General features: G+C 37.8%; 1 protein-coding gene across 3 annotated transcripts; it reads left to right on the forward strand.

Moving 5' to 3' along the window:
• The first annotated feature begins 65 nt into the window (after positions 1-65).
• LOC128025152 (delphilin) lies at positions 66-25813 on the forward strand. 3 transcript variants are annotated; one of them, XM_052611195.1, is made up of 23 exons: positions 66-453; positions 2628-2881; positions 3658-3990; positions 4076-4230; positions 10937-11206; positions 13170-13255; positions 14068-14137; positions 15012-15305; positions 16725-16876; positions 16957-17082; positions 18316-18398; positions 18490-18622; positions 19481-19794; positions 20288-21061; positions 21143-21230; positions 22227-22316; positions 22489-22685; positions 22777-22932; positions 23384-23470; positions 23555-23684; positions 24185-24303; positions 24431-24595; positions 24682-25813. In XM_052611195.1, exons 2-23 carry the CDS (start codon positions 2636-2638, stop codon positions 24751-24753), a joined length of 4140 nt encoding a protein of 1379 aa, XP_052467155.1. In that variant the 5' UTR covers positions 66-453; positions 2628-2635; the 3' UTR covers positions 24754-25813. The 3 variants fall into 3 exon arrangements, with proteins under 3 accessions (XP_052467155.1, XP_052467157.1, XP_052467156.1); XM_052611197.1 differs by having other exon boundaries at positions 22239-22316; XM_052611196.1 differs by lacking the exon at positions 66-453 and adding an exon at positions 1023-2531.
• The last annotated feature ends 498 nt before the right edge of the window (positions 25814-26311 follow it).

Below are 26311 nucleotides of genomic sequence, written 5' to 3' on the forward strand. Positions count from 1 at the left end.
GTTTGGTTCATCTTTCAGTATATTCTGCTGACGGGAAAATCGCAGAAAATTGTTTCCCTCAAAATTGGGGATTGTTTTTAGTAACATTTGAATAATTAATAATTAAATAATGTCTCTTATTGAAATGCAGTGCATGGAATATTGTTCTGCTAACTGACAAACCAACTTTCTGATTACAACACAGTCTCCATATTTACTTTGATACTTCGGTTTTTCCACAAGCTTATTTGTCCATCAAAAACATTCAATTACTTATTTATTTTCGTCATTCGTTTCAGAAGGAGATGGTTGATAATGTTGTATGCTCTTGTTTTCAGTTCAGGGTTGCCATACACTGTTGCCTCCAACAGTTATCATGTTACAGACCTGCACGTTCACTACAGTGGTGATGCCTCAAAGGAAAGGGATACTAAAAAAGCCCTTCGAGAATACTCTACCGAGCAAAGGAAGCAGGTTATTCTCTTTTAAGACATGCGTGCATTTGTAAATCTATGTGTTAACAAGTTTTATGAATATGAAGAAAGTTTTCTGTGTGTTTTTAAAGTTAGCCTCTTATTGCACCTTTGGTTGTCAGACCACACCATCATTTAACATAAATGGAGCTAACACAAATTATTGAGAGCTGGAGATTATGTTTCTTATTTTTGGATGTTGTAATTTCAGTTATCAAATTTATTTTTGAATGTCTAATGTCTAATGATTCTACTGTAACAACTAATTTTATTCAGTTTTGTTTTATGTTAAATGATGTTTAATCTATCAAAGACAGCATTTTAAATTATAAAGAGAGAATAGAGTCCTTACTGTCCAAAATATATATATATATATATATATATATATATATATATATATATATATATATATATATATATATATATATATATATATATATATATATATATATGTGTGTATATGTATGTAATTTTATTTTATTTTATTTTATTTTATTTTATTTTTTATTTTTTATTTTTTTTGCAATACAATATTTTTCGGTAAGTTAAGATGTTGATTGAGGAACAGTGTGTTTGGAGATACAAGTTTTGGCACTAAATAATTAATTTAGCGCTTTATAGCTTGCCTTTGCTTCAGTTCTTTGCATAATACGTCTATTACGTTTTACTGCTAGTGATACTGTTTCCCTATTCAGTTTAACCTTGAAAGTGACACAACTGTCATGTATTTATACTTTGGTGAGTTCATTTTTATTATCTGCCTGAGGTAGTACCCCCGCCCCCCTACCAAAAAAAATGCTTTGGAGGCACCTGAGTTGCATGTCAGCTCACTCTGTAAATCAATCCTTCCTTCTGAATTCCCCCCGGATGCATGACAGCATGTGTCCTGCCATGTGGCACGAGAGATCCCGAGATGCAGCATTTAATCTGTCTAATCCAGAGCAAGAGCTTTAATAGCACTGCTCCTGTTCAAAGATGTGTGACTGTGCTCTTTAGTGCATTCAGACGTTCTAATTATCCACCATCGGCCTGACGGATCCCCAAGCTGATACTGGGCTACTTTGTGTCCCTTGGAGAGACAGCTAGAAGAGAGAGTATGGGAAGGAGGTATTTATAGAGAAATGGGGCCTCACTTTACCCTTTTTGGAGAGCGAATCATTAAGGATCTGTGCTAGGTGTCCCAGTTTCTTGATTTGAGCTCTGCAGGCAGGACTAGCAAGCCTAGCCAGAGATGCAGAGTCAACCCATCGACAACATCACTCCGGCACTCGATGCAGTGTCACCCTTTTTTTAAGTGGTAGTGCTCTGCATGCCACATGACGATGGGCATTCGAAAGGCGTTTCCCATGAAGCATGGTGCGGTGCAGTAAGAGGATCTCGTACAACGTGGAGGACAGGCGTTTTGTTCTCCGAATTTTTGATACCTGTTGAATTACGACAAAATGAAGAAATTCCTTCAGAATAAGAAAGGGAGATGCTCCTTACGGCAGAACAAGCCGGGTCCTCGATATCCGCCCAAAGATTTGTGTAAGTGATTAGTGTTCAAGAATTTTGTGTTTGAAGGATGATAATGATGTTTAGGTGTGCATGGAGGCTAATGTTTTGATGAATGACCTTCTATCATGGACAAGCCCACAAACGCAATATTTTACCAGTCATTTAATTGGGAATGTTGATGCGTGAACGTTTCTTAGTGTTCTGGTTTCACTAGTAAGTACATGCTATTTTACATGACTCTCATGTTGCTGATGCTGTTTTCAGGCACATCTAAACTCTGATGAAAAATCAGATGATTTGGGAGCCTCTGTTCCTTTTTCAATGAGGTCAATGTTACTGGGAGGTCTAATGTGTCAGCCGAGACTCTGTATTTAGTGAAGGCTATATATTGCTCTCTTTATGCGGGACTGCATTGCTTTGTCTTGTCAGCATAGGCAGAAATTGACACAGCTTGACATATTTTAGCATTTAGGTGTATATATTATAGGTGCTTGAAATATTTTAGTGTCTGTTCAAGCATGTGTCCACAGTGATTCCCAGCAAATTTCCATTTTCTCTGGAGACTTGGTCATTTTGCTGTGTGTAAGTAGGTCTTGTTTACAACAGGCTGATCAAACATTTGGAGCCTAGTTAGCCATTAGAGACCACATATCCTCTTATTTGACATCTTTTTCACAGTCCTCACCATGCCAGCGTCCAACCAGGGCTGGCCAGAGGAGTTTGGCTTTCAGATAGGGGGGAATGGGCCCAGCTACATCCTGACTGTGGAGGATGGAAGCAGTGCTCATCTGTCTGGACTGCAACCTGGAGACCAGGTCTTGGAGATTGAGGGGCAGAATGTTTCCAGTCTAAGTGCTCAAGAGGTCATTGCCCTTGCCCAATCCCAACGAAACATCCCGCCCAGTATTGGAGTAGTTTCACGCATACAGCAGGTGGGTTTCTGAATGTATTCATTTATTCATTTATTCATAGTAACATCAGGGATATTATCTTTAACTTAAAGTAAAATTTAAACTATTAAAGACATTTTAGTTCATTAAAATGTAACTAAATTGGGTGCATCTCAATAAATTAGAATGGTGTGGAAAAGTTCATTCATTTCAGTAATTCCTCTCAAATTGTGAAACTCGTGTATTAAATAAATTCAGAGCACACAGACTGCGTAGTTTAAGTCTTTGGTTCTTTTAATTGTGATGGTTTTTGCTCACATTTAATAAAAACCCACCAATTCACAATCTCAACAAATTAGAATATGATGACATGCCAATCAGCTAATCAACTCAAAACACCTGCAAAGGTTTCCTGAGACATCAAAACGCTCTCTCAGTTTGGTTCACTAGACTACACAATCATGGGGAAGACAGTTTTTCCAGAAGACAATCATTGAAAGGAGGGTAAGCCACAAACATTCATTGCCAATAAGCTGGCTGTTTACAGAGTGCTGTATCCAAGCATGTTAACAGAAAGTTGAGTGGAAGGAAAAAATGAGGAAGAAACAGATCAAATCAGTAGAACCGCAGCATTATGAGGATTGTCAAGCAAATATGATTCAAGAATTTGAGTAAACTTTACAAGTAATGGACTGAGGCTTGGGTCAAGGCATCAAGAGCCAAGAAACCAACATGAATAAAAGTACATATACAGCTAATAATTCAGTTCTGTCTATAACAATTTTTACAGTCTGTTGCATTTTATGGCCTATCTGTAGATGGATATCATTCCAGGCCCCGATGGTCGCTTTGGTTTCAGTATCGTGGGAGACTGCCCACTGCTGGTGGAGGATTGCTCCACCTGCTCCCCAGCGGGTCGTAGTGGTCTCAGAGCCGGAGATTATGTCATGGAGGTGAATGGGATTCCAGTGAAGCACCATGAGATGGCAGCCGCTTTGATAAAGGCCTCTCAGGGCCGCACGCTGCGTCTTGGGGTGCTGTGCATGGGCAGTCGTCAGAAACGCAGCAGTGGGAGTCTAGAGGACTCTCAGAAAGACATAGATGGCATGCGTCAAGACCGCAAACACAAGGCGGTGGAGTTCAATAGGAAGGTGGGTTTATATGACAGACTTTCAATGTGTTTTTACGAATTTCTAAAACTGAAAAGGTGCAAAATCACAATCATTGCTGTTTCAGGTTGAGGAGATTTTGAGGAATGAACCAGAGGTGAAAGAGAAACTGTTTGCTGTCCTGAAACAGTTTGCTGCAGAGAGGAAGGTGGACTGGCTTGCTTCTGCTCTTCCTGACATCTTGACAACTGAAGAGCAGCAGCAGCTCATCTCAAACATCAGGTATCCATGACAACCCCATCTGCCACCTACAGCGCTCAATCATTTTTAACCTCCATCTCAGGGCCACTCTGACCCAGATGTTTTCAGCTACTGTATTTAGCTATGCAGAACAGTTTGAAGGCCACCAGAGGACACCAGTTTAGTGTAGATTTTCGTAAGTATGTGAATAGAATTTTGGTATATTCTTAGTTGTTCTTATTATTTATAAGAGCAGCATACTGTGATATACATATTTGCAGTGAACTTTAACAGACTTTTATTTCTGTGTTTGGTATCTGATTAACTAGTGTGGCTTTGGGTATTAACTGGTATGACCTAATAAGGAGACTGATAGATGTGTCTCCATCTGGTGCTGCTATGTAAACTGATAATCTTCCATCCCTCTGATGTATGCTGGCACAGTTAATAGTGAAGTTCCTTTTCCAGTCCAGCCTTTGCCTTGATGCCAACTGGGTCAATAACATAAGATGGCACTAGACAGAGAATTTAGTGTTGATCCATTTGTCGGCTTCTCTTTGGGCACTATCAATCTGTTTGGCATCTAATGATTAGTGGGACAGTTTACATGGTCTAACAAGCGATTTATATTCAGATGTTTTCACATGATTAGTTGTTTGACTATTATAATATACACTACCATTCAGAGGTTCAGGGTCAGAAATCTAATAGAGAAATATTATACAAATTTAAAAAAACTGCTTTTATTTGAATATTTTTTTTCAAATATAATTTATTAATGAGGTGGCAAAGCTAAATATTCAGCAGCCATCCCCCCAGTCGCATTACTTTTATCACACGATCCTTCAGAAATCATTTTAATATGCTGATTTTTTGCTCAAGGAACATTTCCTAGTACTATCAATGTTGAAAACAATTTGGCCTCTTAATATTTTTGTGGAAACCGTGATACATTTGTTTTAAGGATTTTTCAATAAATGGTTCAAAACAACAGCATTTATTTAAAATAGAGGTCTTTTGTAACTAAAAAAAAACTGACCCTAAACATTTGAATGGTAGTGTATGCTGTTAAGTTATTAAAATATTAGTATAATAGATTTTGTTTGGTGAACATGTTTAATGTGCGAGAGCAATATACTATGTTACATTTTGACCTACTTACCTGCGTTGCATTTAGCAAGATCGTTTTCCTCTATTTATCAGAGAAAGAACATCAAGATTATATATAGTGAGACATTCTATTCCCTCTGTGCAGTAGGTGTTATGAGTAATAACCTTTGTCACTGTATAATCCTCTTTAGAGAGATATCATGTGAAGGGTGGTGAATGGCCATGTCACCATGTGTTCAGCAGCTTGGGGATCTTGAGTTCTTTGGGATGCACAGTGGAAGGCTAAATATGCTGAAGGAAAAGGAATTAATCACGGGTATTGAACTGTTGGTGCTTAGTACATCTTTTATGATCTAGTACATTTTAGCATTATTTAGGACAGATTTGAAGCCTGTCTGGATAGATTCAGTTTGCATTGCCCTACTGGGACATTAGCCAGTTCCCGATTCAATTTAAATAAGCTCTTTTAGTTGGCACAAAAGACATATCTGCGCACAACTGTCATCATTTCTAGAAATCCCTTATTTAGGCCACATGATAAGCTATAGTTGGTCAGTTTAAGGTGTGACTGTCTATTTTGCCATCTTCGGTTATTATTCGTTATTCATCAAGAAACCGAATGCTTTGCAGAAAGAATGATATTTCAGACAACATTTTAAAGTGTTCAAAAGTTTGGGGTCGTAAAAGATGTTTTTTTAAATAGCTGTTTATTTATAAAAGTATTTTAAAATCTAATTTATTCACCAAATTTCAGTTTCACATAATCCTTCAGAAATTATTCTAATATGCTGATTTGGTGCTAAGTAACATTTATTATTATTATCAACATTGAAAACAGTTGTGCTGCTTAATGCTTCTGTGAAATCTGTGATAATTTTTTTTCAGGATTCTTTGATAAATAGAAAGTTCAATAGAACGGCATTTATTCAAGATGCTCAAAACATTTTAAATGTATTTACTGTCACTTTTGATCAATTTAGTGCATCCTTGATGAATAAAAGTATTTCTTTAAAAAATTACTGACTAAACCTAAGGCTAATGCATTTTCCTCTTACATTTGACATATATCTTTACCATACAGCAGCTTGTACCCTATCCTATCCTGTCCTACTCAGTTAATCACGAATTGGTAAAATGATATCACTGGTCTCATTTAATTCTTACTGGTTGAATAATCAGCCTGGTCTTACTATATTAAGTACTGTAGGCGTGTCTCAGTTTCTGCTAACACAGGATCACCGTCTCTCTCTCTCTCTCTTTGTGAATCTCATGTATTTTCTGCTCTTTATTCAGTGCTGATCTTCTGCAAGTCAATGTAGAGAGGCAGTGGTCTGTGTACAGATGCAGTCAATGATTCTTGATGGCTCAGAGGTTGTTAAATTAAATTCCTCTGGGTTAAAGTGATACTCATTTTACTGAATATATCTCTTAAGTTGGCACTTCACTTTCATCTTGTTCTGAGGAATGATTAGCTAAAAGATGAGTTGCTTTGGGTGAGTACATTTCATTCAACTTTAATATCATATATTGTGGAATATGTCTCTTTAATATAGTATTTTACAGAAAGTCATTGTGATTTGAAGTGTTGATGAATTTTGTCTTTTTAAGACTTTTTAACATCTAAGATTGTATAAAGGGTTTGTGTTCATTTAGAATAGCTGCTAATTCAGTCATGTTGTGTCAGTTATGCACTGATATTTTAGAGCTGAATAACTGTTCAAAAATTTGGGTTCGGTAAGATTATTATTATTATTATTATTATTATTATTATTTTATGCTCACCAAGGCTGCATTTACTGATCAGAAATGATGTAAAGCCAATATTATTTTGAAATATTATAAAAAATTTAAAATAACTATTTTAAACCATTTTTAAATGTAATTTATTGCTGTGATGGAAAATCTGAATTTTCAGCAGCCATTAATCTAGTTTTCAGTGTCACGTGATCCTTCATAAATCAAATAAAAAAATTACGTTTTTTTAATAATAATAAAAATATGAAATCTTACTAATATACAGTCGTGGCCAAAAATATTGCCCCCCTAGGTAAATATGATCAAAGAAGGCTGTGAAAATTGATCTGCATTGTTAATCCTTTTGATCTTTTATTTAAAAAAAAATCACAAAAGTTTATCATTTCATTGGATAATAAGAATTTAAAATGGGGGGAAATATCATTATGAAATAAAGGTTTTTCTCCAATAGACATTGGCCATAGTTATTTAATGGCACGCTTTTATTCAATACTTTTTGAAACCCAATCTCCATTTGCAAGTTTAACAGGTCTAAATGTTCTCCTATAATGCTTGATGAGGTTAGAGAAAACCTGACAAGAGATCAGAGACCATTCCTTCATCCAGAATCACTCCTGACCCTTTAGATTCCCATCTCCATTTTGGTGCTTCTCCTCTTCAGTTTACTCCTCTCATTTTCTGTAGGGTTCAGGTCAGAGGACTGGAATGGCCATAGCAGAAGCTTGGTTTTGAGCTCAGTGACCCATTTCTGTGCTGCTTTTGTGGTTTGTGTTTTGGTTATTGTACAGTTGGAAGATCCAAACATGGTCCATTATAAGATTTCTAACAGAGTCAGTCACCATTTGATTATAATCCATGATGCCATGTATCTAAACAAGATGTCCAGGACCTCCAGCAGAAATATAGGCCCACAACAAAAATACAGCAGTATATTTGATTGTACACATGGGTTACTTTTTATCTCTGTGTTCACCAAAGCCATCTTGAGTGTTTGCTACTAAAAAGCTATTTATAGTTTCATCTGACCATAGAAGGAAGTCCCATTTGAAGTTCCAGTCATGGCTGATAACTGAATATGCTTTAGTTTGTTTTTGAGTGACATTTACATTTACATTTAATCAATCATCAGACACTTTTATCCAAAGCGACTTACAAATGAGAACAATAGAAGCAGTCAGGTCAACAAGAGAACAACAACAGTATACAAGTGCCATGACAAGTGTCAGTTGGTCTAGTACCGAATGCATAGCCAGGGTGTGATTTTTTTTAATTTATTTATTTATTTATTTTTATATGAAAGACAAGAAAAGGGAAAGTGCTGGTATTAGTTGGTTAAGTGCTGGCGAAAAAGATGAGTCTTTAGATGTTTCTTAAATGAGCTAGTAGAATTTTTCTTGAAACCCTCCCAAACAACATGTGGTGATGTAGCTTCTGTTTGACATTTTTTTTTTAAGAACTTCTGAACCTGAGATTCAACTATTTTCCACAATTCTCCAGCTGTGATCCTTGGAGAGTCTTTAGCCACTCCAAACTCTCCTCTTCCAGGCAGATTCGTAACATTTTATGTTGTTTGGAAATTCTTAATTATTGTCCTGATGGTGGAAATGGGAATTGTCACTGCTCTAGCTCTTTTCTTAAAGCCACTTCACTAATTTGTGAAGCTCAATCATCTTTTGCTGCACATCAGAAATATATTCTTTGGTTTTTCTCATTGTGATGGATGATTAAGGGCATTTGGGCTTTGTTTTCCCTCCTCTTTATATTTCTGTGAAACAGGTAGCCATGGCTGGATAATTTATTATTTATAATTTATAATCACACTGGAGTGCTCAAAATTGTGAATATGAATGGGAATATACTTCATCAACAGAGATATTTTACTTATAAGAATTTCTAGGGGGGCCAATAATTGTGTCCTACGATAATTTGAGAAAAACCTTTTATTTCAAGGTTTTTAAAGAACCAAGGGGGCCAATATTTTTGGCCACGACTGTGTGTGTGTATAAATATATAGATATAGATATGGATAGATGGATAGATAGATAGATAGATACTTGTGTTTTGCAATGCTGTGCTCAAAGTCTGTAAAATATAAAAACAGAGCATATCATATTAACCTTTATTTAAAATTTCCTTTCCAAAAGTTTTTTTTTCTCTCAAAAATAAACAGGCAAAGCATGGTCCCAGTGAACCTCCTCAAATGAATTTCACATTGCAAATAGTCTGGCAATGGTAGTTTTATCAACATTTTCTGAAAAGCACAATAAATATTAATGTGCTGTGGTGTACGCTGTCACAGTAGTGCTTTAGTTCTCTATGTAAGCTGCGGTTTGTACTCTAGTGGCCTCTAAGGATGCTTAATACTTTATTTTATCCTTGTCTGCTGTCTGGAACTGCATCCATTAATGCAGCGATTGGCCACTTAATTAAGTCACTGTCTTTCTCTGCCACCATAATAATGTGAACCTGAGGCAACTCTGCACTCTAGAGTTGTCTAATGGTGTGTTTTTGTCAATACTGTCATCCAGGCAATGGGGAGAGAAAAACAATATTGTGAATATATAATTTTAAATCATATTTCCAGGTTACAATTATATAGTACCTGCGTGCCGAGTGTTTGTGTCATTCAGAATGATAGAGACTGTGTTTATAAAATTATGAAGTATAATATCAAGAAAAGCAATGAAAAATTCATAAAATTCATGAAAAATGTATGTGTATGTTTACTTCAAAGTTAGCCTAAAAATGACAATTTATTCCAAACTATAAATTGATATTTAAAAAAATATATCTCTGTGTTTGTGAGTGAATGATGACAGAGGAGTCCTAACTCTTGTACCTAACTCTGATATATTTAGTATTAAAATAATGCCTGATCTGTGGAAAATAAAATGAATTTCATTTAGTTTGTGCCTATAATCCACTAGCCTGATTTGATTAATACCGGCAGTGACAATAACAGACTTACAGCTATCAGAAGAAATTATGGTGTGACTCAGAATGTGCTTTTTACTTGATACACACAACACACACATGTTTTATTTGATACACACAACACACAAATGTTTTATTTGATACACACAACACACAAAATGATCTCAAATGCTAATGCCGATGCATCACCTTCAGAGAACAATGCCGACAGTATTGCATTGACCCTAAACTTGCCGAGGTTACTAAAGTTACATTTGCTGAGGTTTTTCCTGGTGGGCAGCATAACAGGCTTTTCCATATCCCCTGACGTTACATAAATATGACAAACATGGCCTTATTTTTATTCAGAATCTTATGAAGGTGAAGCTATCAAAGTTAAAATTGTATTTGTCTCTTGTATACCAAATGTTTTTCCCAAACGTTTTTGTCAGCCATTTTTCCCCTCTACAAATCTTTCACTGAATTCGCTATGTGCTGAATCTTTTCAATTATATTTTGAACGTCATGCTACATCGGAAAAAGCAAAAAGGGAGTGAGGAAAGAGAGAACGAGAGAGAGAGAGAGAGAGGCGGTAATGTGATGTACTCCCACACCTTTGCTATTGCTGGATTCTGGTATCTGTAGCAGAGCTTCTGTAGTGGGAGTTTCAGATGAAGCCAGCACTCAGAGAGGCTGCTACATGGTGGAGTTCCTCACAGCTTCCATGAAAGATCAGGATTGCCTTCATGACTTGGCTTTATTTGAATATTTTCTCACAGTGATCTTGACTCAGTGTTGTGGACTTGAATCTAAAGCTTCTTCACTTTGTGTCGTGATGGAAACCATTGGATGGGAAAAACTGACTGCCTGAGCTGAACTAGCAACCTTTTAAAAGTCTTTATGATAATGGCTCCCTGTAGCTGATTTAGACCGTTTTTCTCTGTTGCCTTGCTGTGACCATGTTTGCCAGGATCTTCATTCCCAAGAAGCATCGGCAGCGCTTCGACGAGGCCGTTTCTCAGAGTCTCCTCAACCGCATGTGCCGTAGCAAGAGCCTGGGTGAGCCCCAAAACAGGCTTCGTCGAAGCCGAAGTCAAGACCACCACGAGCGTCCTCAAGGCTCGAAGCGGGCCAGTTCTGTGCCCAGAGATACAGGGGATGACCCGGCCAAACCTGAGCGTGGCCTTAGGAAGAGCACCACTATGATTCCCAGCCATTACGTCACTGGAGCCAACCAGAGGTATGTATCACGCACCTCTTTTGTAAGTGTTCCTTTTTTGTATGTCCTATTATTTCATTTAGTAAAACGAGCTTTTTCATCTTCCATGCTGGTTTGAAGGGACAATTTTATACCAAAACACTGCAGGAAGCCTCCTCCAATGCTTAGAACACTGTGTGATATGTGGGAGAATTTGTGTGTGGGTGGGTGAGAGAAGCACTGTTTAGTTTGTTTCTGTGCCTCATGCTTTCCTTACACAAACACATGCACATACTGACCACATCACACGCACTTTTTCATATTGTGATCTACATGTTGGGTGTTTTAGAGCGCCGGATATATAATCAGCTTATTACACTATTTTCATCATTAAGATCGTGACTTAACCGAAAGGGAAGTGTGCCACCATATCATATTCAAGCTGGGATTTGAGCCAGAACTGAAGCAGATCCTCTTGTCATTTGGTTTTAAATTCGCTCATGATTCACATTTACAGTATTCCTTTTTTATATGTCATTACAATTGATCAATATTCTTTATCTGTAAATTGAAAGGGATATCTAATATATTACTGGGGAAGTGTCACCCAGAGTGTTTAGGTTATTAAATACTTCAGCAACAGGGGATCTGATGTGCTGATGCCCTCTAGACTGTATTCCTCTTCTGATAAACTGCTGCTCTTCAATAAATAATGCGTCCTTGTCTCAGTCCTTATGTAATCCCCATTCAGAGTTTTCAACAAAAAAAAAAATGTCTTTGTTTATCTGTCATCTCCTTTCTAATCTGCTATCAATGTTTGGTCCTGGTGGCCCACCTTATATAAAATGGCACTGCGACAAGAAGCAAATGTTTCGACTGCCCTCCCTTATCTCTGTTTACTCCGCGGTTCCAGTGTCGCCTTGAGGTGTTGCCACAGCAACCACTAAGGCTAGCTATGCTCTAATGATATGTCATAGGTTTCCTCTAACAAGCAGGAAAATCTTAAATCTTCTTGGTTCTTCAGTATACCTGTCCGTTTGGTTTAGGATGTATCATAAGTTGGTATAAATCAATATTTGGATGTTTGGCCTTTGAAATGTATTCATCATATACTGTCAGTAAACATAGAGTCATGATAACACATATTGTACTTGTTGAGGAGACTTGTGCTATCATTTATATCCAATATCCTTATTGGAAGGAATTGTTGGGCCATGCCAAAGGACCTGAACATCATAGAGACCTCAGACAGTAGCAACCAACCAGCACACCCTAGCAACACCCTAACAACCGTCTATTACACCCTAATAATTGCAAAGCAACACCTTGGCAACTGCTCTTTTGACTTGAGCCTGTAAACAACCACATAGTAAGCAATCACACATAACACCCTAACAATGCCATAGCAACCACCTAGAACACCTTAGAAACCACAAAACAACACCTTGGCAAGTGCTCTTGTGACTTAAGCCAATTAGTAACCACCTAACAACCACACAGAACACACAAGCAACCGTAAAGGCCAAAGTTTACTTGAAACAGTCACCTAGCAACCAACTAACACATTTCAGCTATCCCCTAGCAACCACAAAGCAACACCCTAGAAACTGCTCTTTTGACTAGAGCCAGTAAACAACCACCTAGCAACAATAAGAACTCCACGGCAATACCCTAGCAACCACCAAAACACCCTAAAAACCCCCAAAACAAGACATAACGAGTGTTATGACCTGGTCATGTAAGTTATTACCTAAAACAACCCAGCAAAGCCCTAGCAACCACCGAGAATACCTTAGCAACCACAAAGCAACATCATTGCAACTGATATTTTGAAATGGGTCAGTAAGCAACTACACAGAACACTCTAGCAACAGGCAAACACCTTAGCAACTGCATAGCGACAGCTAAGCGCAAGTCATTTTCTCATTTTGAATATTATGTGAGTATTTAACATACCTCTGCTCAGTCAGCACAGTCAGTAATGCCTCTCTTGTTTCCTCTGCAGAACCATCCGTGTGTACAGAGGTAAGAAGAGTTTTGGGTTTACTCTGAGAGGTCATGCTCCAGTGTGGATCGACTCAGTAATGCCAGGTGCGTATGAATGATCGTCATCACGTCTACCTATAAGCACTTGCAATGTTTCATTATTAATCAGAGTGAGAACAGCACTGACTCTCAGGTGAGTCAGGCTTTTCTCTTTCTGAAGGTTTATGGTCTGGCCCAGAATTATACATCCTGCCATCAAGGACACAGATCTAGTGCTATAAATACATTTTTACTATTAGATTTTTGCCAACAGCCACTGATCAAATAGAGATGCTCTCCTAATATAAATCACCATCGTCCAGGACAGGACTGTGTTTTGTTACTAAGAATCGCTGTAGGCTACAGAGGCGGCTGTAATAAAAAGGCACATGGAAAGCACAGCTGGAGTCAGTGGTTTATTTTCAAGGGCAATGGAGTGTTTTGTTTTTTTGGTACATTGTGAAAAAGGAAGGAGAGGGCTGTTGTGCTATTGAGCAAGCTTTGGGTACATTTGTATTGAAGTCTGCACGATTGTACATTCTGAGTGGACAGAGGGCGGTAAGTGTGTGAGTGTGTGTATGACGATATTCGCCCACTGCAGGCCTGTGCTGAAGCTAGTTAACACTGACTCAGCCGCTCATGTGGGGCTGCTTATAAAAACAAGTAGGAGTCTAGCATTGTGATGAAAAAACAGATTACATTCCCATTTCAGACGTACATCGGGGAATCTTGTAGTGTTTTCACAAAAGACACAAAGGACAGCAGTATTACACATCAACAAGTTTCACTGTAGTATTATCTGTGGGTTTGGGTGTATTATTCACTGTAAGTGTCTGAGGTTTCATTCTCAGTCCTAAACCCATGTTTTCCCATTACAGGCAGCCCAGCCGAAGCATGTGGACTTAAACCAGGAGACCGCATATTGTTCCTCAATGGCCTAGACATGAGGTGTGTTTATTTTTGTTATGCTGTGATGATGCTTTAAAAATTGCATATCAATGAAGTGATACTACAGTAGTTACTCTGGTAACTAAGAATACACAATTAATTAAATTCAGATTTTTTTAAATATTATTATTATTAAGTCAGCTTTTATTCAATAACGACACATTAAAATGATCAGCAGTGAGAGTAAAGATTTCTGATAAGTTTTCTCAAAAATATTAAGCAGCAAAAGCATTTTCAAAATTGCTAAATTGCAAAATTTCAAAAACTGAAGACTGGAGCAATGACTGCTGAAAATTCTGTTTTACCGTCACAAGAATAATTGGTGTTTTAAAATATATATTTTTAATTCATTTTTATATTATACAATATTATAGTTTTTCCTGTTATTTTTCATTAAACAAATGCAGCTTTGGTGAGCATAAAAGACAATAAGACATGTAACACAGAGACCTTTTTAGCAATATATGGGACTGTTATATAGTTTATTTTGTTATTTTGAGAGTTAACCATTTGGTGATCAGTACAATGGGTAGTCAGATTGGAAACAAGCTATTATTAGATGAATTATTTATATCATGCATTTATATTTTTCTGCTGCTCCTTAAACCACATGCATTCTGAGATCATTTGTTTAGGCCTACATGTAAATCAGTTTCCCGTGGCCATGATTTAGCTGCTTCTTGGCAGTGTAGTTAATCTCAGGTTCACAGTAATTTACTGACAAGCATCATGTCAATAAAACATTTCCACCAACTGTACATTTATTTATAAGTGTAATTTAAGAGAACATGCTACTTGCACACCATTTTGTCCTATATTAAATTACATTATATTTAATTTGATCACACATTAATTCTGTTCTTTGTAAATTTAGGAACTGCTCCCATGATAAGGTGGTGTCCATGCTGCAGGGCAGTGGTGCCATGCCCTCTCTAGTCGTGGAAGAGGGCCCTGTAGACTATCCGCTCTCAGATTCAGAGCCAGAGGAGACCCCCACCCTCCCCCGCTCACGTTCCCCGGCCCTCAGCTCCCTGCAGTGGGTTGCTGAGATCCTTCCTCCCAGCATCCGCGTGCACGGCCGTACCTTCAGCCAGCAACTTGAACACCTCCTCACCCTACAAGAAAGATATACTATTTGCAAAGCTCTGGAGATCTTCTTCCAACACAGGTCAGGTCAAAATTCATCATGGCAGAGTGCAGTGACATAATGAGTCAGTCCCGGCCCTATATGCAAAAAATTTGTGCTCTGTTATCACCAGTGTTTGGAATAACGGCGTTTAAAAGAATGGCGTTAGGTAACGACGTTATTTTTTCAGTAATGGGGTAATCTAACTAATTACTTTTCCCGTCATTACAACGCCGTTACCATTACTGAAAGTTAAATGCTGTGTGTGGAGGTGGGTTAAAAATGAGATAAGCGATTATGATTGGCTAAGGCAGAGACATGTGTTTCATGGTAGCCAATCAGAGCCAGTGTTTTTACACACATGCTGGCACACGCGCCAGCGGCGCCAAACACACACACACACAAACACACACACACGCAACAGCTACACAAAGATTCGCAGCAGCAGCAGAAATGGCGAGTCAGGAGCAATCCGATGAAAAGTCGATATTTTCAAGGTGGACATAAGCGCTACTTCAAATTCATTGTGGTCAAAGGCAAGAGTGTGGATGTAATGTGTACATGTAATGTGTGACACACACATCTACAAAGCTAGTGGCCCAAAACACTTCTTACAAAGATAATACTTGAAGTGCAGGATAAAACTCTTGCTGTCTGTTTTACTCATTTCAACTGACTTGTGAAAAATGCTAAAAAAAAATAAAAATCTTTGACATATAGCAACTTTTTTTTTTTTTTTTTTTTTTACAGTAACGCAAATAGTTACTTTTCCTGTTACTTTTATTATAGAGTAATTCAGTTACTAACTCAGTTACTTTTTGGAACAAGTAGTGAGTAACTATAACTAATTACTTTTTTTTAAGTAACGTTCCCAACAGTGGTAATCACAAAGTCTCAGTCTTTAAACATCAAACAATAAACATGTTCAAATTGCATTTGAAAATATATTCAAATAGAAAACAGTTATTTTAAATCACAACAATATTTTATCATATTTTTTTAATTAAATAAATGCATCCTCTGCGAGACTTATTTCAAAAACATTGTAATTATTCCAAACGTTTGAGTGCATTTATTTTAATCAAAGATTTCATTATATTTTATAGTCATCCCTTAAGTGACCAATGCGATGTTTGATGAAAAAGCATACAAGTTAGAAATGTGTCAGCCAATTATAAGCAACAGAGGTTATAAACAATTATAGATTGGAACCATCCTGCTATATTTTTATAAATATCATAGCATACTGTTCTCACAGTGAGGGATTTTCTGCCGCTTGGCAGCAGCAAGGCAAATGTGGAAAGCATTCAAAAATAGCTTCAGCCTCAAGAACAAATAGATGCTCATAATCAGGAACAATCTGTGGGGTTCTTCCAAATGTAATAAATAAATAGTGCGACTGCTTGCTGAGAGAGCGGCACAATTGTTTCTAAAATGGCTCCCTCTGTTGCATGTAAACAGGAATGTGGACACACTGATCGTAGATGTGTTTCCAGTGCTGGACACTCCAGCCAAGCAGCTGATTTGGCAGTTCATTTACCAGCTGCTGACCTACGAGGAACAGGAACACTGCAAGAGCAAGATCGCCCGCTTCCTGGGTTTCAAGAGCGCAGGTTAGCTGGGAGTTTACTGTGTGAACGTCAGTGGTTTTCTGGCCTGAATGTATTCTGATTGTGTATGTTTATTACCGCAGAACCAGAGATAGGTCCAGAGACCCACAGACGGAGCAGCTCTATGCGAGTGTCAGGTACCTCTCACAAAAACACTGTGAGAGAGAGAAGCTCAGACGACTGCATTATCGGCACCCACCTGGGAATGGGTATGACTTACTCTCCTGTCAGTGTTTTGGTTTTAGACCAAAAAGCAGGGTCCAGAATGAACTTTTTCCACACTAAACAAATGAAAACATGAACATCATGATGTTGTATCAAATTATTATTTTATTTATTATATGTACATATGCACTACAATTCAGTTTTGGGACCGGTGCATTTTTTTTTTTTTCATGCTTTTAAAAGAAGTCTCTTATGTTTACCAAGAATGCATTTATTTGGTCAGGAAACAGTAAAAATCATAATATTGTAAAATACTTTTACATTTATAATAAATAGTATATATTTCTTCTTATTATCCATGTGAAAACACTTGATGCATGGACCGTGATGCATTTCTTTCAGGATTCTTTGATCAATAGAAAGTTTAAAAGAATGGGTTTAATTTGAAATATTTAAATTTACATAAAAATTTAACAAATTTGACATTTGTGTCAAAAAGTGTTAATTTCTTTAAAAATATATATTTCTTACCTCAATCTTATGAATAGTGGTGTAATATATTTATTTATTTATTTGCCAAAATCAGTTTTTAATCTTATTTTAAAACTTGATGATTTTTGGATTATGGGACATTTTAGATCCTGCTGATAACATGACGTAGACTTGACATTGATATAGACCAATACGTTCATATAGAATACTGTTTATGCTATGCATTACTTCATCGTAACACTGTTTCAGATAGCCATGCCTTCCCAGCAGGCACCAAACATCAAGACGTCAATTACTCAGGTTGACGTTGGACCCATATGTCGGACAGACGTTGCATTTTGGTTGAGAATGAAAATCGGGTTGACGTCAGTATTTGACATCAATTTGACGCTGACTTAATGTTGGATTTTGGTTACACAACCTAAAAACAACAAATTAAATGGACATCAAATTAACATTGACCTTGAATTTTGGTAACCCGACATCACAACTAAAATGTAACCAAATATCAACGTCTTATGATGTTGTGTGCCTGCTGGGATACTGTCACTCCTGTGGATTAAACAAGCAGTCAGAGCTGTTCTCAACCATGTTTATGATTCACCATGCAGCATCTAATATGCAAAACCTATAAACTGCTTGCAAGTGCTGTGCGCCTCTCAGCCACCTTCCACCCAAACCCACTGCTGAAGCTGACTGCCCTCAGTCTCTATTTAGCTCCTGAAGGGCAAGCAGCTTTCTATGCACATGCCCTGTTTCTGGAGAGCACTTTCTCTGTGTCTCAGGAACATTCACTGACCCTGTGACTCCAGAGGAAAGACAGTGCGGGGATGGGACTTCCTTCCCAGAGTCCCCCGATCTCAGCCACGTGGGTACCATTTACTGCTCATCCACAATTCATAGCGCTGTCATCACTGCTGTTATAAACTCATCTCATCTAACCATGCCCCAACCCATAGATGTCAGGAGTGTACACAGAGCTTGAGAACATGTATCCCGGGAAGAGCCAGAGTCACTCCTCACCCAGGGCTGTCGGCATGGGCCACGCTGAGAACAATACATACACTCAGTCTTTCACACACAGTAACAAAGGTATTCTGATCTTATTCTGACACATTAACTGTCACATGGTGCCTCCAAAATAGAGACAGCCATGATTATGATGACAGATACTAGGATAATGGCTGTGCAGGACCTGTGTGACCATTTGGCACTAAATGTGCTTGCTTATGTAGTGAATGTGAGATATAGCGTGGGGTTTTCAAACTGCGATCCAGGGAGCTGATAGGGGAGTACTTCTAAAGCATTTATCAATCTTAGTTAACGCTGATTTAATTCAATCAAAATAAAAAATCTGGTCACATTAGTTAATGGACCAGTGCTTACATTATTTAAAAATGAGTTGTATTTTTATCAACTAATATTAAAAAAAGGTGATAAAATACTGTAATAAATGTATGGCTCATTGTTAGTTATGGGACTTTATAGTAAAGTGTTATTCTTTAACATTATTACTGTTTTTTTCTTTGCTTTCTAAAGACTAGTTGGTTATCTTTATCTGTAATTTATACATTACAGTAATAGATTTTAAGATTAAGAAATGTAAAAATGTAATTTGGATATTTTAAGTTATCAAAAAAATTCATTTCATTTTTCAATGTTTCTCTTCAGCGTTCAATGATTGTTCTAACATTTAAACTTTTTGTAATCTCCAATTGAAAAGAAATATTTTACAGGTAAAATTATAATTGTTTGTTTTGCAATGACAATATGAGCCCGTTTTTTAGCAGTCCCGTACAAGAAGGGCCATGGCATCAACAAGTTTGAAAATCCCAAATTTAATGTATTAGGATGTTGTAGTTCTTGGTTTTTTAAAAATGTTCATAACATTTATTAAGATTTCTCATAAGTGTTCTATGAATGTTCCTCATGAGTTTGTTCATTTTGCAGGGAACCGTAAGTCAGGCCTCTCTCTTTCATGGACTGAATCCCTTCCTGGCCCTCAGTTTGAGCCTTACCAGCAGACTGTTCCTTCTCCAGACAGTGTGGACTCTAATCCTTATGTTAGTTTAGACAGCCCCCCAGCATCCCCCTTGCCTTGTGATGAGCCCAGTCCTCTGCCTCAGCGCAGGAAGCTGTTCACCTTCTCACGGCCCCCTCGCAGCCGAGACACTGACAAGTTCCTGGATGCTCTGAGCGAGCAGTTGGGCCACAGGGTCAATATCGTGGATGACTTTAAGGGAGGGGAGAATGACTATGAGGAGGTTTGTGCCAGACACAGCCAAGTAAAGGTCACAAAAATATTCTAATAAAATAATCACCAACAGTTATTTATTTATATCAATTATACGCACAATTCTCATGATTATTTTTGTCTATCCATTCTCCAAAATGCTTGTCTAGGAGAGTCAAATTTAATTTAATTTAATTTAATTTTATTTAATTTAATTTAATTTAATTTAATTTTATTTAATTTAATTTAATTTAATTTAATTTAATTTAATTTAATTTAATTTAATTTAATTTAATTTAATTTAATTTAATTTTTTGATTCACATTTCATATCTATTTATGTAATTGTTATTTTGAATTAATTAATTGCTATATTTATTTATTTTGCATCTTTCCATTCTTAAAACATTTTTCATATATAAGGTCACTTTTTTTTTTTCATTTTCAAAATTAGCATTATATACATTTATGTTCCATACATGTGTTTGTTTTTTAAAGCCCTAATTGTCTTTGTGACCCTGGCAGATGAGTTTCCAGGATGAGCAGGAAGTGAACATGCTGCCTCATGAGTTAAGCAGCGCCAGCAGTGAAGAGCACAGCAGCAGCGATGACTCCACCTCAGTCTCCTACTCCTCAGGGTCTGACCACATCCCCCCTCCCCCTCAGAGTCCTCCGCCCCCGCCACCGCCCATCCAGTTCACCGACCCACCCTCGGCCCTTCCCCTCACCCCAGAGCACCTGCCCCAACCTCCCCTAGCCTTCCAGCACCACCCCATCATAGCTCCACCCCCACCTCCACCTCGGTCCTTCCTTATTAATCGCCCTTCGTTGCACAAGGTGCTGCCCAGCAGTGAGGAGCTCAGGTCCCGGCACCACCATCCTCGACACTCCTCTCCCCAGCCCAGCGCTCAGTCTGTTCTTCAGCTGCACCAACCGAAGGCTCACCCCATCCTTCAATCATCCCCACACACCTCCCCTCAACCCCCACACGCTACCACACAGCACACTCAGCTGCGGCATCCCACCCAGTCAGTCTACCAGAGCAGGCAGACCTCTGCTTCCAGAACCTCCCCAAACCTGACCAAACAAAAGAGCCTCCACTCCCAATCTTCCCAACAAAGCTATGAAGGCACGCTTTCAACTAAGGTTCCGCCACCACCACCTCCTCCTTTACCCCCACCTTGTGATCCTCCACCTTTGCCCAAAGCCAGCCCGAAAGCCTCTGACAACAACCACATGAGCGTTAAAAGACTGCGCTGGGAGCAGGTGGAGAACTCTGAAGGAACCATCTGGGGACAGGTTAGTTAGTGATGCATAACAGAACCAGTGTAGGTGCAGGTCATGTGACCCATTATTAAGTAGTGATAATCTGTTTTCTAGCTTGGAGATGATCCTGATTATCATAAACTCAGTGACATGGTCAAGTACCTGGATCTGGATTTGTACTTCGGCACACAGAGGAATTCCAGTAAGTTCTCTGTTTTGTTATAGCTAGTTCAATGTAGTATTCACCATCACCCACTTTTCATACAGTGCTGTGGAAGAGTGTTTGCCCCCAACTGATTTTCTGTGTTTTTACACTGAATGTACATCATGTAATCATCTATTGAAACCTATGAATTTAAAACAAAACACTTCATGAACCATGAAAAAAAAGAAAAAAGGAAATGCAGTTCTTCCTGTAGTTCGTATTGAGTGATCACGGTGAAGGAATTTAGTTTTTTCATAATTTAAGAATTTAATTATTTAATGCAATATCATCATATCTTAGTGTTATTAGTTTAATGTATTATTTATTTAAATAATACAATTTATTACACTGCTGTTCAAAAATATGGTGAAAGCTATTTGTAGATTATTATTTGAATAAAAATAAATCAAAAGCAGCTGCGACTTAAGTCTTCAGAAATCATTGTAATCTGTTGCTCAAAAATTATATCTTTTCAATGTAGAAAATGGTTGTGCTGCTTAATATATTTCTTTGTATCATTATAAATGTCGTTGCTGACAGTTTTGATCAATCGAATGCATCATTGCGGAGTAAAAGTACAAATTTAATTTAAAAAAAAGAAGAAGTTATTGATTGCAAACTTTGGTTACGATTTTTATGGCATTTAAACATGACATCATGTAATGTAATATAATATAAAGAAATGCAATACTGTATAATTTACACTAGAAACTCAGACGGGGCAAAGTCTTTTAGACACATTAAACAAAATCTCAACATTGTCTGTATATTGCTGTCTTCATCCACATGTGCTTGTCATTTTGATGGAGAATATAAACTCAATTACCTTGTCTATTTTTGTACTTTTCAGCTCATCTCTCATGGAGAGCTATATCTGTCTCAGATCCCATCATTCTCATCCATCTTTTCAGTCTCATAACCCTCCATACACTATATTGTCTCCAGTACTGGTGCGAGGAGAGCTCATCCTTACACCGTTATTAAATGTGTCAGTCTCTCTTCCAGAGCCCACTTTCCTGCCCGAGAACTTTAAAAAGAAAGACGTGGTTGAGATTCTCTCCCATAAAAAGGCCTACAACGCTTGTGAGTATGAGTGGGGTTGTGTTAAAGTGCTCTGGGTTGAGTCAGGTTTGTTGTCACATGTGACGTAGATGTGTAGGAGCAGGTTAAAGAGGTGCTGTAGGTATTTGCTGCTGTAGCAACTGTGTGGGAATGAACTTTCCCACGTCTCATCACATCTGGCTGCCCTGTTCAGCTATCCTCATAGCGCATCTGAAGCTGTCCCCGAAGGAACTGCGAGAAATCCTCATGACCATGAGCACCGAGCGCCTGGAACCCGCACACATTAAACAACTGTTGCTTTACGCTCCCGACGAAGAGGAGGTCAAACAGTTTCAGCATTATGACCAGGACCCCGCCAAGCTCAGCGAGCCCGACAAGTTTGTCCTACAGGTGCTGTTTTACCTGAGCTCCAGCTGTTCTCCCAGAGTTCTTGTCATAATTAGTGTAAATATTAATGGATTCTTGTGGGCTCGTTCTACAGATGCTACTAGTTCCTGAGTATAAAACCAGATTGAGGAGTCTTCTTTTTAAGACCACCGTCCAGGAGAAAACAGAAGAAATGAGAGGCGCATATGAATGCATATACAAAGCTTCATTAGAGCTTAAAAACAGCAAGAGGTTGGCCAAGATCCTGGAGGTAAAACACTTCATTCGGCAGATGTGACTGAATAAAAATTATAAATGTTTTCAAAAGTTTCCATCATTAAATGAATTAACTAACATGAACAAACAAAGAACAATACAGTATATTACAGTATTTATTCATCTTTGTTCATTTTAGTTCCTGTTAATTCACAATGCATTAAGTAGTGTTAACAAGCACAACTTTTGATTTAAAAATGCATTAGTAAATGTTGAAATTAGCATGAAATCAGATTAATAAGTGCTGTAGAAGTATTGTTCATGCTTAGTTCATGTGAATGAACCTAATGCTAATGAACCTTAGTGTAAAGTGTTACCGTTTTATCTTTTATAAATCTTCTGTAGAGGAGCTGGTGTTTTCTGAGCCATACATTTTTCAGATTTGTTCTTTGTTTAGCCTAAATGTCATTCTTACAGTATGTACTCTTTTTTTTTCGTGTTTTTAGTTTGTTTTAGCAATGGGAAATTATCTGAATAATGGTCAACCCAAGACGAATAAAACAACAGGATTCAAAATAAATTTTCTTACTGAGGTATGTTTGCAATAATTGCAATGTTTTTATTAGATGTTGTTCAATATTGTGTTTATTCTAATAATGAATTAAAATACTCCCCAGCTGAACACAACAAAAACCGTTGATGGAAAGTCAACTTTCCTCCATATTCTCGCCAAATCATTATGCCAACACTTCCCAGAACTCCTCAACTTCGCCAGGGACCTCGGAACAGTGCCACTAGCTGCCAAAGGTAAGGTATCAGAACAACTTCCTGTTAGATATTTGTATATACACCACCGTTCAGAAGTCTGGGCTCGGTAAGAACTTGTATATGTTTTTAAAAGTCTCTCATGCTTATCCATTGCATGGATTAGATGAAAAAAATACAGTAAAGACAATAATATTGTGTAATACTCTAAGGAAACATTTCATATTATTATCAATGTTGACAAAAATTGTGATGCTTAATATTTTGGTGGAAACCATGGTACATTTTTACATTTTTCAGGATTGTTCGAAAAATCGAAAGTAAAAAAAAAACTGCATTTATTTGAAACCGAAATCTTTTGTAACATCTTAACTGTCACCTTTGATCAATTTAATGCATCCTTGCTGAACAAAAGTTTCCATTTCTTTAAAAGAAATTCTACTGACCTCAACAACACTATTTTCTGCTGTTGAGGAAAATCAGGCATTATATGTACAAAAATGTCAATAAAATGTATTGACACACTTTCACTGTAAATGCAGTCAATCAAAGGACAATCACTGCTGAGCTCAGTGACCTTCACTCCACCATCCAGGATATAAGAAGCGCCTGTGAGAAAATCCCAGCTACTACAGAGGATCGCTTCGCATCGGTTATGAGTGTATCCACCAACCAACAGCATGTTATGAATGAGTTTGCTAGTGAAAAGACTAAAAACCCATATCTTGTGAGAATATATGTATATTGAGCTTCAATTGCAGTGTATCAGCCCTTGACTCTGATGGTAGAGCTTTCTGGAGAACTGTCATCCAGCGGTGCAGTCCCTAGACTCCTTGCAGCAAAGAGCAATGGAGGAGTTTCATAAAGTGGCCTTGTATTTCGGAGAAGACAGTAAAGCCACGACCACAGAAACCTTTTTTGGCATCTTTGCGGAATTTATCTCCAAATTTGAGGTGAGTTTCTTAAATGCTGCCGTTTTTTAACAGGTGAAATGACACTATGTCATGAAATAAGAGTTTGCTGGGTTTCTGTTCAACAGAGAGCACTGAGTGAGACACAAGGATCAGAAAACCCCAGAAGCCCCCGGATAGCCTCGCCGCTGGCTTGGTGAAACCCAACAGCAGCTGCTGTTTCTAACCCACAACGCCCATGTGCCAATAAAAACCGGGAACTTGATAGCGTGAGAGGAAACAACCTTACTTTAAATGTCTTAGATGAATTCAAAATATCTTTAGAATAAAAAAAGATATATATTTTATACTGAACTTCAGCGTGTTTATCGAGAAAGTATATTAATATAGCCTAATTAATCATTTTGTTTTGAGATTTCCAGCTGCTAGAGAATGTAACAGGAACACGAACACTTCAGGTGGAGAAGATTGATGGTATTTTTGATGGTATATTTCGGAAACCGAGGTGAATGAATGTTTTCATGATGAACTTAATCATCCTCATGCCAAATGTGTTTTAACACCACACAAAAAAAGGTTTCAAATGAGTTTTCAATCCTTTGCAGTATTAGTGTTTTATTGTTGTACTCCGATGATCATTTGTGTTTTATTGCAATATTAGTCGTATAACGGATCGGTGGTTTCACCCCGCATGAGAATCTGTGGGAGGCTTTACATCATGAAATTGGTTTTCAACTATGAAAAGAAAATGCAAAAGCTTCACATTATTCAACGGCGGAGGGGTGCACATATCATCCGCGTTCTTTTAAAATGAGTATGTAGCTCGTCTGACTAGTTACTATTGTTAAAGATAACAAAAATGCATTTCTTCTTGACGTCTTCTGTTCTTGAACAAATGCATGATCTTCCTTATTGCCTGTTCTTGTTCTTTATGTGTATTTTTCTTAGTTCCTTGTCAGAACCTCCATTCTTTCTCTAAATTGTTCGGAGGAGAGAAAACCTACAATTTGCATATGCATGTAGCAGAGTTTTTCTTTTTATGTAATGTATTCCTGTTTTGATTGTTCCTGTATCGATTTGTTATATTGAATTTGTTTGACCAAATGAGTTGTAAATTAATTTGTGTTCAAACTGTCGGCGTGACTAGCCTAGTGTTTTCCTGAGCAGTTCTATATCGGCTGCAATATCGACAGGCCACATACTGCTGCGTTTTAATCAGATGTCTAAATTGTTTTGCCTGAATAAATACACGGAATTCAACTCTGTGGAATTATTTTATACTGAAACTGTATCCATTTATGGATGTTTTCACTGCTCAGCCACAAAATTAGAAGAACTGACAGGTGAAGTGAATAACACAGATTATGTTGTTAACAGCTGACATCAGGGTCATGGGTCCCAGGGATGACTGAAGCACGTGGAACAAGTCTCGAAGTGAAGATGAGTCTTTCTGGTCCGATCACACAGAAGAGGTATTGTAGCTCAGATTGCTTCATGTTGGCCATGAGAGAAAGGTGTCAAAACACACACAGTGCATCTCAGTTTGCTGTGTAGCGTAGCCTGGACATTAGATGGCAGCAGGATGTACTTGTGTAGGAAGGCAGATCGAGTCAGTGTTATGCTCTGGACGATGTCCTGCCAGGAAACATGTGGATATTTGGATACTTTGACATGAACTAAATACCTAAAGCCGCTTGTAGGCCACCTTAACCCCTTCTTGGCAATGGGGATCCAAATTCTACTAAATTCTAATACTTT

Source organism: Carassius gibelio, chromosome A12 (genome assembly GCF_023724105.1).
Source record: "Carassius gibelio isolate Cgi1373 ecotype wild population from Czech Republic chromosome A12, carGib1.2-hapl.c, whole genome shotgun sequence".
Classification (NCBI taxonomy): domain Eukaryota; kingdom Metazoa; phylum Chordata; class Actinopteri; order Cypriniformes; family Cyprinidae; genus Carassius; species Carassius gibelio.

Bases quoted from the DNA above. Each gene is read 5' to 3' on its own strand.
- LOC128025152 (XM_052611195.1), top strand. From the start codon at position 2,636: ATGCCAGCGTCCAACCAGGGCTGGCCAGAGGAGTTTGGCTTTCAGATA. The intron at 4,231-10,936 runs GTATCCATGACA...CATGTTTGCCAG, and splicing joins CAGCTCATCTCAAACATCAG to GATCTTCATTCCCAAGAAGC. The intron at 24,596-24,681 runs GTGAGTTTCTTA...TCTGTTCAACAG, and splicing joins AATTTATCTCCAAATTTGAG to AGAGCACTGAGTGAGACACA.